At 45.2% G+C, this 17,372-nt stretch overlaps 1 protein-coding gene across 1 annotated transcript in view; it reads right to left on the bottom strand.

Annotated features, from left to right (window-relative positions):
- The window catches only part of CLCN1 (chloride voltage-gated channel 1), a 166,465-nt gene that overhangs the window by 71,418 nt on the left and 77,675 nt on the right, over positions 1-17,372 (bottom strand). The window contains exons 7-10 of the mRNA XM_068255086.1: positions 15,832-15,910; positions 11,540-11,665; positions 9,202-9,286; positions 2,417-2,518 (exon numbers count right to left, since the gene is read on the bottom strand). Of these exons, the coding sequence (XP_068111187.1) occupies positions 2,417-2,518; positions 9,202-9,286; positions 11,540-11,665; positions 15,832-15,910 (392 nt within the window). The remainder of the gene's footprint in view (positions 1-2,416; positions 2,519-9,201; positions 9,287-11,539; positions 11,666-15,831; positions 15,911-17,372) is intronic.

The raw sequence follows: 17,372 nt of genomic DNA, 5'->3' as shown, positions 1-17,372 counted from the left end.
GCCCAAGGGGCTGTCTGAACATGAAAGAGGGGTTGCTACACATGGGGAGCAACCCATAAAAAGGGGGAAATGATGCCCAAGGGAGCTGTACATGAAGGATCGGGCCTTCAGTACAGGGATGATACCAATGGAAGATGGGGCTGCACATGGAATGGGAGAGGCTGCAGTACATGGATGATACCAATGGAAGAGGGGGCTGCACATGGAATGGGAGGGGCTGCTGTACATGGATGATAAACATGGAAGAGGTAGCTGCACATGGAATGGGAGGGGCTGCTGTACATGGATGATACACATGGAAGAGGGGGCTACACATGTAATGGGAGGGGCTGCTGTACATGGATGATACACATGGAAGAGGGGGCTGCACGTGGAATGGGAGGCACGCTGCTGCACATGGATGATACACATGGAAGAGGAGGCTGCACATGTAATGGGAGGGGGCTGCTGTACATGGATGATACACATGGGAGAGGAGGCTGCACATGTAATGGGAGGGGGCTGCAGTACATAGATAATACACATGGGAGAGGGGGTTGCACGTGGAATAGGAGGGGGCTGCAGTACATGGATAATACACATGAGAGAAGGGGTTGCACGTGGAATGGGAGGCGCGCTGCAGTACATGGATGATATACATGGAAGAGGGGGCTGCACGTGGAATGGGAGGGGCTGCTGTACATGGATGATACACATGGAAGAGGGGGCTGCACATGGAATGGGAGGAGCTGCTGTACATGGATGATACACATGGAAGAGGAGGCTGCACATGGAATGGGAGGCGCGCTGCAGTACATGGATGATACACATGGGAGAGGAGGCTGCACATGGAATGGGAGGGGCTGCAGTACATGGATGATACACATGGAGGAGGGGGCTGCACATCAAATGGGAGGGGCACTGCTGTACATGGATGATACACATGGAAGAGGGGGCTTCACATGGAATGGGAGGGGGCTGCAGTACATGGATGATACACATGGAAGAGGGAGCTGCTGTACATGGAATGGGAGGGGCGCTGCTGTACATAGATAATACACATGGAAGAGGGGGCTGCAAATGGAATGGGAGGGGCAGCTGTACACGGATGATACACACGGAAGAGGGGGCTGCACGTGGAATGGGAGGGGCGCTGCTGCACATGGATGATACACATGGAGGAGGGGGCTGCACATCAAATGGGAGGGGCACTGCTGTACATGGATGATACACATGGAGGAGGGGGCTGCACATGGAATGGGAGGGGCACTGCTGTACATGGATGATACACATGGAGGAGGGGGCTGCAACACATGGAGGAGGGGGCTGCACATGGAATGGGAGGGGCGCTGCTGTACATGGATGATACACATGGAGGAGGGGGCTGCACATCAAATGGGAGGGGCACTGCTGTACATGTATGATACACATGGAAGAGGGGGCTTCACATGGAATGGGAGGGGCTGCAGTACATGGATGATACACATGGAAGAGGGAGCTGCACATGGAATGGGAGGGGCACTGCTGTACATAGATAATACACATGGAGGAGGGGGCTGCATGTGGAATGGGAGGGGTGCTGCTGCACATGGAAGGAGGGCCACAATATACTGGGCCTAGAGGCACAAAAAGTATAAATCCGGCCTTAAATAACACAGAATGCCCCCTTCACGTGACAGTCTGTGAAAGAGAACCTCTGGTGGTATTTTGTGGTGTAGCCCCTGTTCCCTGCTATATCTCCCATAAACCATCGATCATTAAAGCCAGTGTACATACGAAAGGCCACAATAATGACCTGGAGGTCTAGAGACCACTACTTGGGTAGTCTTGGTGTAGTTTATCATCATCAGCTCAGTTCATATTGTTCACAATTACTTCAGAGTCACCTTCAACACATCCCAGCTACAGTATACCAAACTGGTATTATATGTGATAGTTTAGTTTAGGGGACCCAGCAGAAAACCTCATGGGAACAATTCTCCAATCACAGCACCCTCTTACAGTACAAAGCGTTGTGATTGGCTGAACAGTGTGGGTGTAGTTTACTACAACCTATTAGAAACCTAGCAGTTGGAGAAGGTGCTGACCATCCAATCATGTTAGTGGAATTTCCTTTTGAGGTTTCCTGCTGGGTCCCCTAAACTAGATTAGCCCATTTCATCATCTCACATTATCTCTGGACTCTGTGGCCCACATGTAATTCATTTTTTCTCCCGAGTTTTCTCCTAGGAGAGACATTTTCAACTTCGATTTCAAATAGCTTTTCATCATTTTGCATTTGAAAAAGTAACAGACAGTTGTTGAAAAACTACTATCAAATTTTTGTTTTTAGCGTTTTCTTGCTTGCTGGAGGTATTAAAGGCATTGTATGGACAAGTTTGAAAATATCACCTAGGAGAAAAGTGAGGAGAAAAAGTTACGGCCTTGTGAAACTTACTATCGGCTCAGGAAGCTGCTGAGGGTCTGGTTCCGGCGAATCCCCAGGACCACCTGGCGGTTCATGAACACGAAGAAGGCACCGAGGAAGCCGCAACAGATGCTGCAGGGAATGGGGAGAGAGTTCAGTAGCTGCAACCAAATTAACAGAGTGTCTATGCTGTGTTCAAACAAATTCATGAGGTGAGAGTGATATGGAGGCTGCCATATTTATTTCCTTTTAAAGAGAACCCAAGGTGTGTTTAAAGAATGTTATCTGCATACAGAGGCTGGATCTGCCTATACAGCCCAGCCTCTGTTGCTATCCCAAACCCCATTAAGGTCCCCCTGCACTCTGCAATCCCTCATAAATCACAGCCGTGCTGTGAGGCTGTGTTTACATCTGTAGTGTCAGTCTCAGCTGCTCCCCGCCTCCTGCATAGCTCCGGTCCCTGCCCCGTCCCTTCCCTCCAATCAGCAGGGAGGGAAGGGATGCAGGCGGGGACTGGAGTTCTGCAGGAGGCGGGGAGAGCAGCAGACTGACACTATAGAGATAGACACAGCCAGCTCTGACAAGCTGTTTGTCAGCAGCGTGGCTGTGATTTATGAGGGATTGCAGAGTGCAGGGGGACCTTAGGGGGGTTTGGGATAGCAACAGAGGCTGGGCTGTATAGGCAGGTCCAGCCTCTGTATGCAGATAATATTCTTCAAACCCACCTCGGGTTCTCTTTAAAGAAAATCTGTAACTATAAAAAGTTCCCCTGGGGGTTACTCACCTCGGTAGGGGGAAGCCTCCGGATCCTATCGAGGATTCCCCCGTCCCCCTGTGTCCCATGGCGGCAGCGATAAAGCTCCCGGAATGGTGGGGATGTAAATATTTACCTTCCCGGCTCCAGCGTAGGCACAGTATCCGCTCCTTCCCATGGAGATGGGCGGAAATAGCCGAACTCTGTCGGGCCGCTCTACTGCGCAGGCGCAAGTCTCCTGCACCTGCGCAGTAGAGTGCAACCGACGGAGATCGGCTATTTCCACCTATTTCCAAGCGGAGAGCCGCAACAGCGCCCCCGCTGGAGCCAGGAAAGGTAAATATTGCACAGCCTCACAAATTGTCGGCTGTGCGTTCTGTGGGCTGCAGCGAGACCGCCGTGGGACACAGGATGACGGGGGAAGCCTTCGATAGGATCCAGAGGCTTCCCCCTAACGAGGTGAGTACCCCCCAGGGGAACTTTTTTTCGTTACAGAGTCTCTTTAAGCAATTCCAGTTGCCTGGCTGCTTTGCTGATCCTCTGCTTGTAATACTTTCAGCCATAGACCCTGAACAAGCATATGCCAATCAGCATACCTCAGAAGCACTCTAGGTGTGCACCAGCTCTTACAGGCACTGGCAGGATGCCCCTCCCACATTTTTACCATTCACCTGGCGCTCATTACATTCATAAGAGATTATAATAAAAATGGTGAAGCAGTCTTACTACCATGGTATGAATTATTAAGGATCTTGCAGTTTGGAGAATAGAAGATAGTTAAGGTGTAACTGGTACTCAGACTAATTCTGTAATTGAATGCCATTGAAACTCAAATGATTTTCTCTCCTATATTTGCCCAATAATTACTTAAAGGATACCACAACTGACATGTGGCATAATGAGATAGACATGGGTATGTACAGTGCCTAGCACACAAATAACTATGCTGTGTTCCTTTTTTTCTTTCTCTGCCTGAAAGAGGTAAATATCAGGTATGTAAGTGGCTGACTCAGTCCTGACTCAGACAGGAAGTGACTACAGTGTGACCTTCACTGATAAGAAATTCCAACTATAAAACACTTTCCTAGAAGAAAATGGCTTCTCAGAGCAAGAAAGAGATAAAAAGGGGGAAATTCTTATCAGTGAGGGTCACACTGTAGTCAATTCCTGTCTGAGTCAGGACTGAGTCAGCCACTTACATACCTGATATTTACCTCTTTCAGGCAGAGAAAGAAAAAAAGGAACACAGCATAGTTATTTGTGTGCTAGGCACTGTACATACCCATGTCTATCTCATCATGTCACATGTCAGTTGTGGTATCCTTTAATTGCGAGTCAATTTGATAATTTATCCTGAAAGCTGTAATGATATCCGTTAGCTTCAGTCAGTGAGGTGTAAATACAGTGGGATGCAAACGTTTGGGTAACGTTAATCGTTATGATTTTGCTATATAAATCGTTGTTTGTTACGATAAAAAATGTCAGTTAAATATATCATATAGGAGACACACACAGTGATATTTGAGAAGTGAAATGAAGTTTATTGGATTTACAGAAAGTGTGCAATAATTGTTTAAACAAAATTATGCAAGTGCATACATTTGGGCACCACAAAAAAAAGAAATGAAATCAAGATTTAGTAGATCCTCCTTTTGCAGAAATTACAGCCTCTAAACGCTTCCTGTAGGTTGCAATGAGAGTCTGGATTCTGGTTAAAGGCATTTTGGACCATTCTTCTTTTCAAAACATCTCTAGTTCATTCAGGTTTGATGGCTTCCGAGCATGGACAGCTCTCTTTAACTCACACCACAGATTTTCAATTATATTCAGGTCTGGGGATGGCCATTCCAGAACGTTGTACTTGTTGCTCTGCATGAATGCCTTAGTGGATTTTGAGCAGTGTTTAGGATCTTTGTCTTGTTGAAAGATCCAGCCCCAGCGCAGCTTCAGCTTTGTCACGGATTCCTGAACATTGGTCTCCAGAATCTGCTGATACTGAGTGGAATCCATGCATCCCTCAACTTTTACAAGATTCCCAGTCCCTGCACTGGCCACACAGCCCCACACCATGATGGAACCATCACCATATTCTACTGTAGGTAACAGGTGTTTTTCTTGAAATGCTGTGTTGTTTTTGATGTTGAAATAATTCAGTTTTAGTTTCAGCAGTCCACAGCACCTTATTCCAAAATGAAGCTGGCTTGTCCAAATGTGCTTTAGCATACCTCAAGCGGCTCTGTTTGTGCTGTGGGTGGAGAAAAGGCTTCCTCTGCGTACAGCATCTCCTTGTGTAAAGTGCGCCGAATGGTTGAACGATGCACAGTGACTCCATCTGCAGCAAGATGATGTTGTAAGTCTTTGGTGCTGGTCTGTGGGTTGACTCTGACTGTTCTCACCATTTGTCGCTTCTGTTTATCCAAAATTTTTCTTGGTCTGCCACTTTGAGTCTTAACTTGAACTGAGCCTTTGGTCTTCCATTACCTCAATATGTTCCTAACTGTGGAAACAGACAGCTGAAATCCCGGAGAAAACTTTCTGTATCCTTTCCCTAAACCATAATGGTGAACAATCTTTGTCTTCAGGTCATTTGAGAGTTGTTTTGAGACCCCCATGTTGCTACTCTTCAGGGAAATTTAAAAGAGGAGGGAAACTAACAATTGACCCCCTTAAATAGTCTTTCTCATAATTGGATTCACCTGTGTATGTAGGTCAGGGGTCACTGAGCGTACCAAGCCAATTTCATTTCCAATAATTAGTTCTAAATGTTTTGGAATCAATAAAATGTCAAATTTATGCACCTGCCTACTTTTATTTAAACAATTATTGTACACTTTCTGTAAATGCAATAACAACCAACGATTTATACAGGAAAATCATGGCGATTAACAAGGTTGCCCAAACGTTTGCATCCCACTGTATGCATTCATAAGAACATCAGAGCAGTCTTATAGTGTTGTATATTCATTTTTTTTACTGTGTTTCATGCATTAGTGCAAACATTTAATTTTGAGTTTAATCCCACTTTAAAAGGAAACCTCAAGCAAGGCTTCCATTCTTATTTCCTTTTAAGCAATCTTTCCCTTTAAGCAGTCCCGCTGCTCTTTTTGGCTGCAATAGTGTCTGAATCACACACCTGAAACAGGCATGCAGCTAATCCAGTCAGACTTCAAGGGACATTGTAGGGGGGTCGGGGGAAAATGAGTTGAACTTACCCGAGGCTTCTAATGGTCCCCCTCAGACATCCTGTGCCCGCGCAGACACCTCACCGATGCTCCGGCCCCGCCTCCGGTTCACTTCTGGAATTTCAGACTTTAAAGTCTGAAAACCACTGCGCCTGCGTTGCCGTGTCCTCGATCCCGCTGATGGCACCAGGAGCGTACTGCGCTGGCCCAGTATGGTCTGTGTCTGCGCAGTACGCTCCTGGTGACATCAGTGGGATTGAGGACATGGCAACGCAGGAGCAGTGGTTTTCAGACTTTAAAGTCTGAAATTCCAGAAGTGAACCGGAGGCGGAGCCAGAGCATCAGTGAGTAGCTGCGCGGGCGCAGGATGTCTGTGGGGGACCATTAGAGGCCCCGGGTAACTTCAACTCATTTTCCCCCGACCCCCCTACAGTATCCCTTTAAGTCAGAGCATCTGATCTGCATGCTTGTTCAGTTTTCTTGAAGGAGATAATTTTTTATATCTTCTGTTTAAAATAACTCAGCACTCTAAAATTACCAAAAAGTAGGTGAAAAGTACTGTTAAAATTATTTTAAGTATTTTCTTGCTTACTGGCTTAAAAGGGATTTTATTGATAAAGTGTTAAAATATAACCTATAAGAAATCTTAGGAGAAAAAAAAGTGAACTGAATAAGAGCCAATGGCTTAAATTAATCAAGTATTACCGCATTCATACCTCAACAAACGTCAGTAAATGTCAATTCATGAAGGTTACAGCATGCGGTAAAACACTGTAACATGTTCGATCAGTACCGACCGTTTCTCTGGTGGGTCTAGCCTTTCTACCCCTCAGGCAGCGAGCAGAGAGATCACGGAACAAAACAGGTTTCTCCTGCCACCCTTCGGCAGTTTAACCTTTTAGGTTCCTATTTGAAGATGCACAGGAGCTAGTGGGGAAATCACTTAAAGCGAACCTTAAGTCACCTAAAAAAAATGAGATGAACTCACCTGGGGCTTCCCTCAGCCCCCAGCAGACGATCGGTGCCCTCGCAGCTCTGCTCCGATGTCCCAGGACCCGCCGGCGACGACTTCCGGTTTCGCCGTCACCGGCCGACAGGCATGGGAACGCGAGTGATTGTTCGCGTTCCCAGCCTGTATATCGCCCCCTATGCTGCTATTGCGGCCAGGAGGCCGCAATAGCAGCATAGGGGGCGATATACAGGCTGGGAACGCGAACAATCACTCGCGTTCCCATGCCTGTCGGCCGGTGACGGCGAAACCGGAAGTCGTCGCCGGCGGGTCCTGGGACATCGGAGCGGAGCTGCGAGGGCACCGATCGTCTGCTGGGGGCTGAGGGAAGCCCCAGGTGAGTTCATCTCATTTTTTTTAGGTGACTTAAGGTTCGCTTTAAGTAGGGCATGTTTAGAGTCTCCTGGAAGTTCATCTAAGCTGTAGCAATTAAATAAAGTGTTAAGAAAAACTAATAGGCAGATTTAGGATAAGCAGAGGGAGTAGAAGAAACAGTATAAAAAAATATGCACATGTTAAGAGATGACGGGAGGCCTCTCACTATTGTAATGCTCTCTCTGCATGGAGGACAGCATGTAACAACAGAGACGCTTCTGCTGTTACTGAACAGGTTTTTGTCAACTGGCTTCGGTAAATTACCGAACTTCTACACCTGTGAAAATATTAATGAACTCGCAAAAAACTTCTAAAATACCGAATGCAGTATTTTCCCGAATTGTTTTTTTTTTTTTTATCGAACAGCATTTGATGAATTGAATCCAATGTCTTTTTTTACTGAGATGTCTTGGAAAATTAACACCCATCCATAGAATTGCATTATGTGTTCAAACTTGCTTCTAAACTACTAAAGATGTTGAGCGGAACCTATTCTACAGTAACATTCTGTCCTGGCTTAGAGGAGGCTTGAAGGCATTGGGACAGCAAAACAAATAATAACATCACCAGCACCTTCTGGAGACATCCTGTTGAGGTTCTTAGAAGACCATTACATGGCCTTCCTCAGGCCAATGGAGACACTCTTTCCTGGAGGTTGCTGGAAGCCACGATGCTCCTGTCAGTGTAATCACCAAGGATGCAACCATAGGAAAACAGTCCCTGCAACAGAGCTGAGGGGTCCCCCAGCTACTAACCTTCCCTCCCTCTGATACACGGGTCCATCTTCCAGATCAGGTGTGATCAGGTGGCTACACAAAGATCATGATGGCCACACTTGTTTTATGACTGTTGCATAAAACAGTTCCTGACCCTCGCACACCCCCAGACTGTGATGGTCACCAAGGTGAGGCAAAGGAATGGAGGGCCTCATCAAAGTTTTTCTGAGGGGGGGGGGGGGGGCATAATGTGTAGTTACACATCTGGCAATCCTTTTTTCTTAATTATCCTAACTAAACATCCTTTCACCATAAGAGTGTTCCTTTTTAATTTAATGCACCGTATTCTGATGCCCCCAAAAAATTGTGAAGGTGCAGTCTGGCTGAAACTCTAGTGTACACATCAGAGATGGGCTGGTCTGTAGTGCCCTCTGGGAACATTGTCAGTATCTGCTCCTGTTTCGGCACTCTTTGAGTGATTGATGCAACTGGAGGATCCTTGGCCAGTCTCCACAGAGCAGTGACCATTTCTTTTTAGATCCTTTTACAATAACAGACCAGGAGATTACCCATCCAATCTTACTCTCCAATAAGAGTGGTTGTGGGGGACTGTTATATCGTAATAATGGTAAAATGGGGTCAGGAAGTAGTTTTCCTTCCATGGAAGCAAACCACAGTTGTCTAAGGAGTTTTCTATTGCCTCCAGATCATAGCTCCTGAACAGGAAGCACATGTGCCTTTTCAATGTTTGGCTAGCTAAGGATTGGTCAGAATCTTACCCAATTACTGCAAAGGCCGGTAACTCCTGCAAGTCAAAGGGAAACTCCATGCGAAAATTTGTGCGGAACAGCGCGGTGATCGTAACTGGAAGACAAATGGTTCAGTTAAGTTAGCTTCAAAGCATAAATCTTCAACTAAATCTGATTATAAAGTAGGATGTTCACAGACTTTTATGTTTTGAAGTTATTACAACATTCTGACTTTAGATGGTGCTATATTGTCATTGTACCAGTAAGAACTGGAGAGGAGAAAATAGAGGTCAAGAGAAGCTAATGTGTGGAAGGAAGTGGTTTCTATTGTCTCCACAGAAGTGAAGCAACACTTTGAGTCCAGTTTCACACTGCTGACCTGCCGTTTTAGTGCATCGCAACACCAAAAAAAAAAACATTTGGAGATTACTACTGCAGTGTGTGATAATCTCCATTCTGGCTGGAGGCCAAGCAGGAAGTTAGTCTCTCTAGCACTCACTTCCTGTTGCTGAAATAAGAATTGCACAGAAATTGTTGAAAAAAATAAGCTTTCGTGCATGTGCACCGCAACGCTAATGCCATATTAAAAAATATACCGTATATACTCGGATATAAGTCGACTTCGTGTATAAGTCGACCCCACTATTTGACCCTCTTAAGCTGGAATTTTTTAATAACTCAAGTATAAGTCTATCTAGCAAAGTTAATGGCTGCACAGTAGACTTGAAGCCTTGCACAAGACATAATGAAAACATAGAGAAATGCAAACTGTATGTATTAAGAGAGTTTAGCCTGTCTAATCCCTACTCATCTGTGTCTAATAACAAGTTGTAATTTGATCTCTTCTCTGTGTCACCTGACAAGGCAGATAAACTCATTTGAAAGCACAGGATGTTAACAATATGCCTGCTTCCATGAAAGCAGGAAGTAGACACACTACAGCTGATACAAATTCTGCAATTCATCTGCAAACAAAAGGCATTTTTCTTTTAAAGGATATCATGCTATTGCATATCTTTTAGAGCAGAGAGAAAGATCTGAGATCAGGTCTGCTTTAAACAATAAACCCTTCCCAGAGCCCCAGCAGCCAGCATCTCTCTATCCCTCCCCACAGTGCTAAATCACCTGCAACACACTGAAAATCCCCCCTCCCTCCCAGCACAACTCTGTAATGTTATGCGCTGGGAAGGCAGCTTCTTTCTGTCCCCTTCCCCGCAATGCTAAACTATTTTGTGCTTCCATCCTCTCTCCCCCCCCTCTGTGCGATCACAGTGAGCACTGCAGCAGAAGCCAACACTTACAGTTCGATTGCCAGCGCTGAATCCTCTATACACTCTCCATTCATGCCGCTCTCTGTCCAATAGTACAGCTCCGGTTCCTGATGTCATGTGACTTCATGTGTCATGTGACATCAGGAGTCGCGCTGTACTATTGGACAGAGAGCGGAAAGGAGGGAGTATAGAGGATACCGCACTGTCAATGAAGCTTTATCGCCGGTGTCCTGTCATGAAAAGCTGCTTGCATCAGGGATAGGCAGGTCAGGACAGTGATCGGTGGCTGGAACAGAAGGATTTTTAGAGCAGCTTCTACTCCCGCAGCGGTTGTAGGAGCCGCTCTAAATCCCTCCGTTCCAGCCACCGATCACTGTCCTCACCTGCCTATCCCTGATGCAAGCAGCATTTCATGACAGGACACCGGCGATTTAATCTCCGCCCCCCGCCATTCTCATCATTGTCCCATGCCCATCTAATTGCTGCTCCTCCCTGAAGTGTCAGCACATACAGCGAGTGCCAGGGAGAGAGCTGTATTATTCATTTTAATGGGGAAAAGTGAGCGGCTCCTACCCCGGCAGCCGCCGGAGCATCACATGCTCAGCGGGGACCAGCATTCTCAGCTGCCGCCTGAGAGAATAAGTAATGAGCGGGGGTTAGTCCATTCTCCTGCTTGCAGGGGGGCACAGCATTGTGGCATCTAGGAATCATAGAGCAGGGGGATAAAATCCGCTTGGCTGGCAGCACTAGTGGGATCATACTGCAGCAGATGCAGAGCAGAGGGGTCAATTGATACTCAGCTACAAGTCAGAAATTTAGGTCTGACACGAGTATAAGTCGACCCCCCTACTTTACAAAAGTAGATCAGACCTAAATTTCTCGACTTATAGCCGAGTATATACGGTATATTTGTCGCCATACATTTACATGACTTCCGGTTCACGGAATGTCACCACGCATGCTGGCCACTAGTGCACTGCTGCTCCTGTGTCACCCGCGCGTAGCATTACCCTGCGGCATACCAGGGTTAACGCAACAAGCCAGTGTGAAATGGGCCTGAAAAATGCTTTAATGGTAAGAGAGGTACTTTAACTTACCTGCATCCTTATTCCAGACAGCGAGGACTCGGAAGATGAAGGCGCTAAAAGTGGCCGCAAAGAATCCTCGCCAGTAGTTCCTCACCGCAAAGTAGGAGGAGGTCACCTCAATGCTGAACAAGACACCTAAGTGACGAAGCAAGCAAGATCATAACAAAAATAGAATGGAGCAACGCAACAGAGTGGAAAGGACACAAAACACAACACACACTCCATCCTTCATTCACAGAAAGACTGTCATATACCTTAGGAGGTACCTCTTCTTCTAGAAACCATTCATATTTATCTAGAACATCCTCGGGACCTCTTCTGCTGAAGCCTATTTATATCTAGACCAGCGATGGTGAACCTATGGCACGCGTGCCAGACCCGGCATGCGTAGCCTCATCTGCAGGCACGCCATCGCTGCTCATCTGGCCACCGTATGATTGCATTGAACTGGCCGCGGCGTCTAATAGATGCTGCGCCAGTTCATAGCCCGCAGCCCCGCTCCAGCCTGCATAGTCTTCCGGCAGGCAGAGCAGGGCTACGGGAAGATGGCGTCCGAAGCCCTGCACTGGAGACTATTTGTGTCTCCAGTACAGGACTTCGGGCGCCATCTTCCTGTAGCCCTGCTAATCCATTCAGCACGGGAGATAAGCAGGAGAATCGTCTGGGAAGCTGCACACCAGAAGCCGGCCAGGTGAGGAGACTTCTATCAGGTGAGTAAATTTTTTTTTTTTTTTTGCAGGTGAAATGCTGCCCTCATTGCGTTTATTTTCTGGTGAAAAGCTGCCCTCTTTGCATTTATTTTCGGGTGAAAAGCTTCCCTCATTGCGTTTATTTTCTGGTGAAATGCTGCCCTCATTGCGTTTATTTTCTGGTGAAATGCTGCCCTTATTACGTTTATATTCCGGTGAAATGCTGCCCTCATAGCGTTTATTTTCTGCTGAAAAGCTGCACTCATTGCGTATATTTTCTGCTGAAAAGCTGCTCTCATTGCGTTTATTTTCTGGTGAAAAGCTGCACTCATTGCGTTTATTTTCTGGTGAAATGCTGCCCTCATTGCGTTTATTTTCCGGTGAAATGCTGCCCTCATTGCGTTTATTTTCTGGTGAAAAGCTGCCCTCATTGAGTTTATTTTCTGGTGAAATGCTGCCCTCATTGCGTTTATTTTCTGGTGAAAAGCTGCCCTCATTGCATTTATTTTCTGGTGAAAAGCTGCCCTCATTGCGTTTATTTTCTGGTGAAATGCTGCCCTCATTGCGTTTATTTTCTGGTGAAATGCTGCCCTCATTGCATTTATTTTCTGGTGAAAAGCTGCCCTCATTGCATTTATTTTCTGGTGAAATGCTGCCCTCATTGCGTTTATTTTCTGGTGAAAAGCTGTCCTCATTCCGTTTATTTTCAAGTGAAAAGCTGCCCTCATTGCATTTATTTTCTGGTGAAAAGCTGCCCTCATTGCATTTATTTTCTGGTGAAATGCTGCCCTCATTGCGTTTATTTTCTGGTGAAATGCTGCCCTCATTGCGTTTATTTTCTGGTGAAATGCTGCCACATTGCATTATTTTCTGCTGAAATGTTGCCCACATTGCATTTATTTTCTGGTGTCTGGGGTAACTGTTGCTGCATTTATTATTTAATGGTCATAGTTGGCTATATTTGCTGCTTTGGGGTTACGGTATACTAATAAATAGCAGCACACAGTTTCTGCACACCCATGATGCGAATCCTCGTTTCACCACATCATGGCAGAAACACTGCTTTCTTATGCCTCGCTGTTACCTCATTACGTTACCTCCGCCGATACAATGTCATGGCCACGCCCACCCCCCGCCTTATGTTGAGTCCAAAAAAATCTGGTCATTGTAGGTTTGAGGGCCTGGTATTTGTCATCTCTTCTGGCGGGGGGTCATTTTGTTCAAATTGGCGTGTTGGCACTTTACGAGAGACAAGAGACTTTTGAGTTCAAGTTTGGGCACTCGAAAAGGTTTGCCACCACTGATCTAGACAGTCCAGGTCAAATTATACTGTCATGGTTTAACAGCAAAAACACTTTCACGACAATTTATAAAGAAATGTCCATTTGGGCACACAGTATCTAGTTACTGTATCAGGAGAACAGCACTATCAGGACTTCCTATCCCTACAGGTAGGTATTAATAGTACTTGGGTTTAGGTAAGGTAAGTTAGGTTTGTGTCAGGCTCTGGAACAGTGTTAGGCTTAGCAGGGCTGTTTATAGGCATAGGAAAACCAGGAAAAGGCCTGAGGTGGCTCTTGCAAGAGGAAGCACCGCAGAGTTATTCTCACTTACTGCTTATTCACTCATTCTCATACACTGCTAAATCTCACACACTGTTATTAAGCAAGGGATGGGTTGTTATTGTAACACCTTAAATGGCATTGTTGGTTTGGTGGAATGTGGTTAGGTTAGCGTAAATATTATATTCACAAAGGTAGCAGTTAAAGAGACTATCTCACATGTTAAAGAGACTCTGTAACAAAATTTTGAGCCTTATTTCTTCTATCCTATATGTTCCTATACCTCTTCTAATGTGCTCTGTCTTACTGCAGCCTTTCCTATTTGCACAGTGGCTGTATTATCTCTGTTATATGATCTAATCTTCTCTCCTCTGTCAGCTCTGTCGGGCTGAGGCAGTCAGGCTGGAATGTGCTGTGCTGCTTGTGATTGGATAGAAGCTATACACACCCTCTCCAGGCCCCCTGCACACTCTGTATGACTCACACACTGAGATACTCTCAGCGTATCACTTGCTATGTCTTTTGTTTGCAAACACTGCATAAAAATGGCAATTACAAGCCAGGATTGCAGCAGGGAGTGGCAGAAACAGCACAGAGGGGCCCAGGAGAACATAATGAATAGAATGTTTATTGTAAAAATTTTACAGTACAGATTCTCTTTAAGTGTCGGATTGGGTGGAACATTGAAGAAAAGGTCTACCTGCCATAATAGTATGCAGTAAGTAGGGAAACTGCCTGGTATCTGTGTACCAATCCTTTCCAGGGAGTATTTTTCTTAAAGGGAATGTCCAAGCAAAATAAAAAAAATGTGTTTCACTTACCTGGGGCTTCTACCAGCCCCATGAAGCCATCCTGTGCCCTCGTAGTCTCTCACTGCTGCTCCAGTCCCCCGCTGGCAGCTTTCTGACCTCGGAGGTCGGCGGGACGCGTTGCGTACATTTTTACGCATTCCCGCTAATGCAGGAACATTAACACATACATTTTTACGCATTACTGGTTTAATGCGTAAAAATTTACGCATTAAACCAGTAATGCGTAAAAATGTATGTGTTAACGTTCCTGCACTAGCGGGTATGCTTAAAAATGTACGCAATGCGTCCCGCCGACCTCCGAGGTCAGAAAGCTGCCAGCAGGGGACTGGAGCAGCAGTGAGAGACTACGAGGGCACAGAATGGCTGCATGGGGCTGGCAGAAGCCCCAGGTAAGTGAAACACATTTTTTTATTTTGCTTGAACCTTCCCTTTAAGAGACTGAGAATCTACCAACTGTACATTTTTCTCTATGGTAGACTGGTCACAGACTCTAATTTAGTAGCCTAGTCTATTCCTGCCATGGTTGCTCAAAGAAGAGGTTTCCATGTCCAAAAGTGTTTAATGTAAAGAGTTGATCAGTAAAAGGAAATGTGGATAATATTTTTTATTATTCTTTTATTCTTTTTGATTTATAAAGTGCCAACATATGTGCCAACATAGTGCCAACGCATCACTAGCCAACATACTGTATTTAGGAGCTAGTCTAGTTGATGGGACCCAGCAGAAAACCTCAAAGACTAGCTCCACTACCTGCAAAAAATCGTAGCAAATGCACTAATTTCATCTTGACCACTAATTTCTAAGAAATAAACTCTAAAATTGCACACCAGGACCCTCCCCTGCAGCCTTCTTCTGCTGGCCCTTGGGCATGGCACTCGCTTTGGCTACCGCCTCCACTCATGTGGATAGTGTTTCCTTTTGGGTTCCCTCAACTAGACTAGCTCCCATATTTATGTATAATCCTAAATCCCTTAAATTTAACAAATGGTATAAACATTACAATTACCAACTTGGGAAGGATTTCCCATGTCACGTGAACCTAAAGAAGTAAATGTTACACTTTATTCCTCAGCTTTTTGTGTGGATACATAAGCCTTTGAACTATACTGTCAATCTGTACTGTCTCTTACAGGCTTATCCTCGTGTTGACATTTTATGTTGTGTTTTGGCAAGCAGCGGTTCCATGCAGTGCCAAATATTTTTCACTTTGTATAATAATACGATCACAACCAACTTGCCTCCTAGGGGGGTCCCAAAGCAGCAGCCAACACCAACTGCGCATCCCACCGTGAGAACGTCAGTGTAATAGTACGCCTGCTACTGAGAGGCCATGGAAGACCACAGGACACAGACAGGAGAAAGAAAGCACAACCAAGATGAGGGACACCACCAAATGATGGGAGAAGGCAACACGTTAGACATGGGGAGCAATGAAATAACAGCAAGGTGGGTATAAACCACGGAGGAAGACAATATTTGGGGAACGTGTTAAAGTTGCATACACAACAACATCATGAGCCACAAACACAACAATGTAACAACACACATTAAAAAAAAAAGAGAAAAAAAAAGAAAGAAAAATCAGCTTGTGAGTTAAAGACCTCAGCCCAATCCCGATTCTCAGAAAGCCCCAGTTTTCATGCAGCTAGATTACATCTCAGAAATGAAGAAGAGATCTACAAACAGAAGAAGCAGATGTCAACTCTTGCAATTCTTAGGCATGAAATAGGCAGATGGTGGAAAACAACTATTAATGCAGTTAGTAAAGTTGGTGGGTTAGTAAGAGATGAGAGAGAAATGTCAGAAGTATTTGCATTTCCAAGATAAGATGGCGAGGAGGATGAAGATTTGTAGGAATTACAAACATTAAGAGAGGAGCTACATGAGAAAGTCTTTAATGTGGTTGACCACCTACAAGCCTGGAGGCCAACCTTTAGATACCATAGGTTTTTCTTGACTCACGTAGGCCCATTTAAATTTGAGACGGTTGCATCAAACTGCATATTTAGTGGCCACTAAAAATATTTAGTGAATATTTATCTTGGGTAAGGTGCAAACAAGCCTCAATGATTCCATGAACATCTCAGCTCTTCAGTTAGACCTATAAATCAAGAGCTAGTTAACTAAACGAGTTGGTCAGTTGGCACCAACAAAAAAATCAGCCAAGCTAAAGACGTTCTATTTTCTGTAAATTCAGGCCTAGGAGTGAGATCCTGTTCAGCTTTAGTGGAGCACATTCTTGAAAAAGCTGCCAAACAGTAGATCTAACACGTCTCTAATCTCTACATTTCTTATGTAGAGATTAAAAAGTGCCTGTAATTCACTTCACTATCACAGCACATGTAATTGGATAAGCAGTGTTGGACTGGGAGCTGGAAAAGCTGAAGAAATCCACTTGCTGGCCAAACAGAAGTAATCAGGTGTTGCTGCTCACGGTGAAGACTTGCTGCAGGTTTCTAATGGGAGTAATTACACAGGGTTTCTGCTGCTTGGCCAGCAGGTGGATTTCCTTCTCCCAGTCTGACACTGTGGATAAGAGAAATATTTGGGGTTTCATAGAGGGTAATGAAGTGAATGGATACATTGAAATAGCGGTGTTCTAAAAGTTAAGAGCTATTTTTCGCTCCACACAAATCTGATTTTAGTGTTTTATGTAGGTGGTTTATCGAACTTGAAGGTGGGAGAGTTCACCAAAATCTTACCACCAGTTATCTCATGTAGCTCCCTTAGACCAGTGAAGGATCATTTAGGAAAAAGAGGTTAAACAGATGAGTAGTAG

The sequence above is a fragment of the Hyperolius riggenbachi genome, chromosome 10 (assembly GCF_040937935.1).
Source record: "Hyperolius riggenbachi isolate aHypRig1 chromosome 10, aHypRig1.pri, whole genome shotgun sequence".
Taxonomy (NCBI): domain Eukaryota; kingdom Metazoa; phylum Chordata; class Amphibia; order Anura; family Hyperoliidae; genus Hyperolius; species Hyperolius riggenbachi.
Note: the sequence above shows the minus strand (reverse complement) of the source record. Positions and strands in the feature narration are given on the sequence as shown.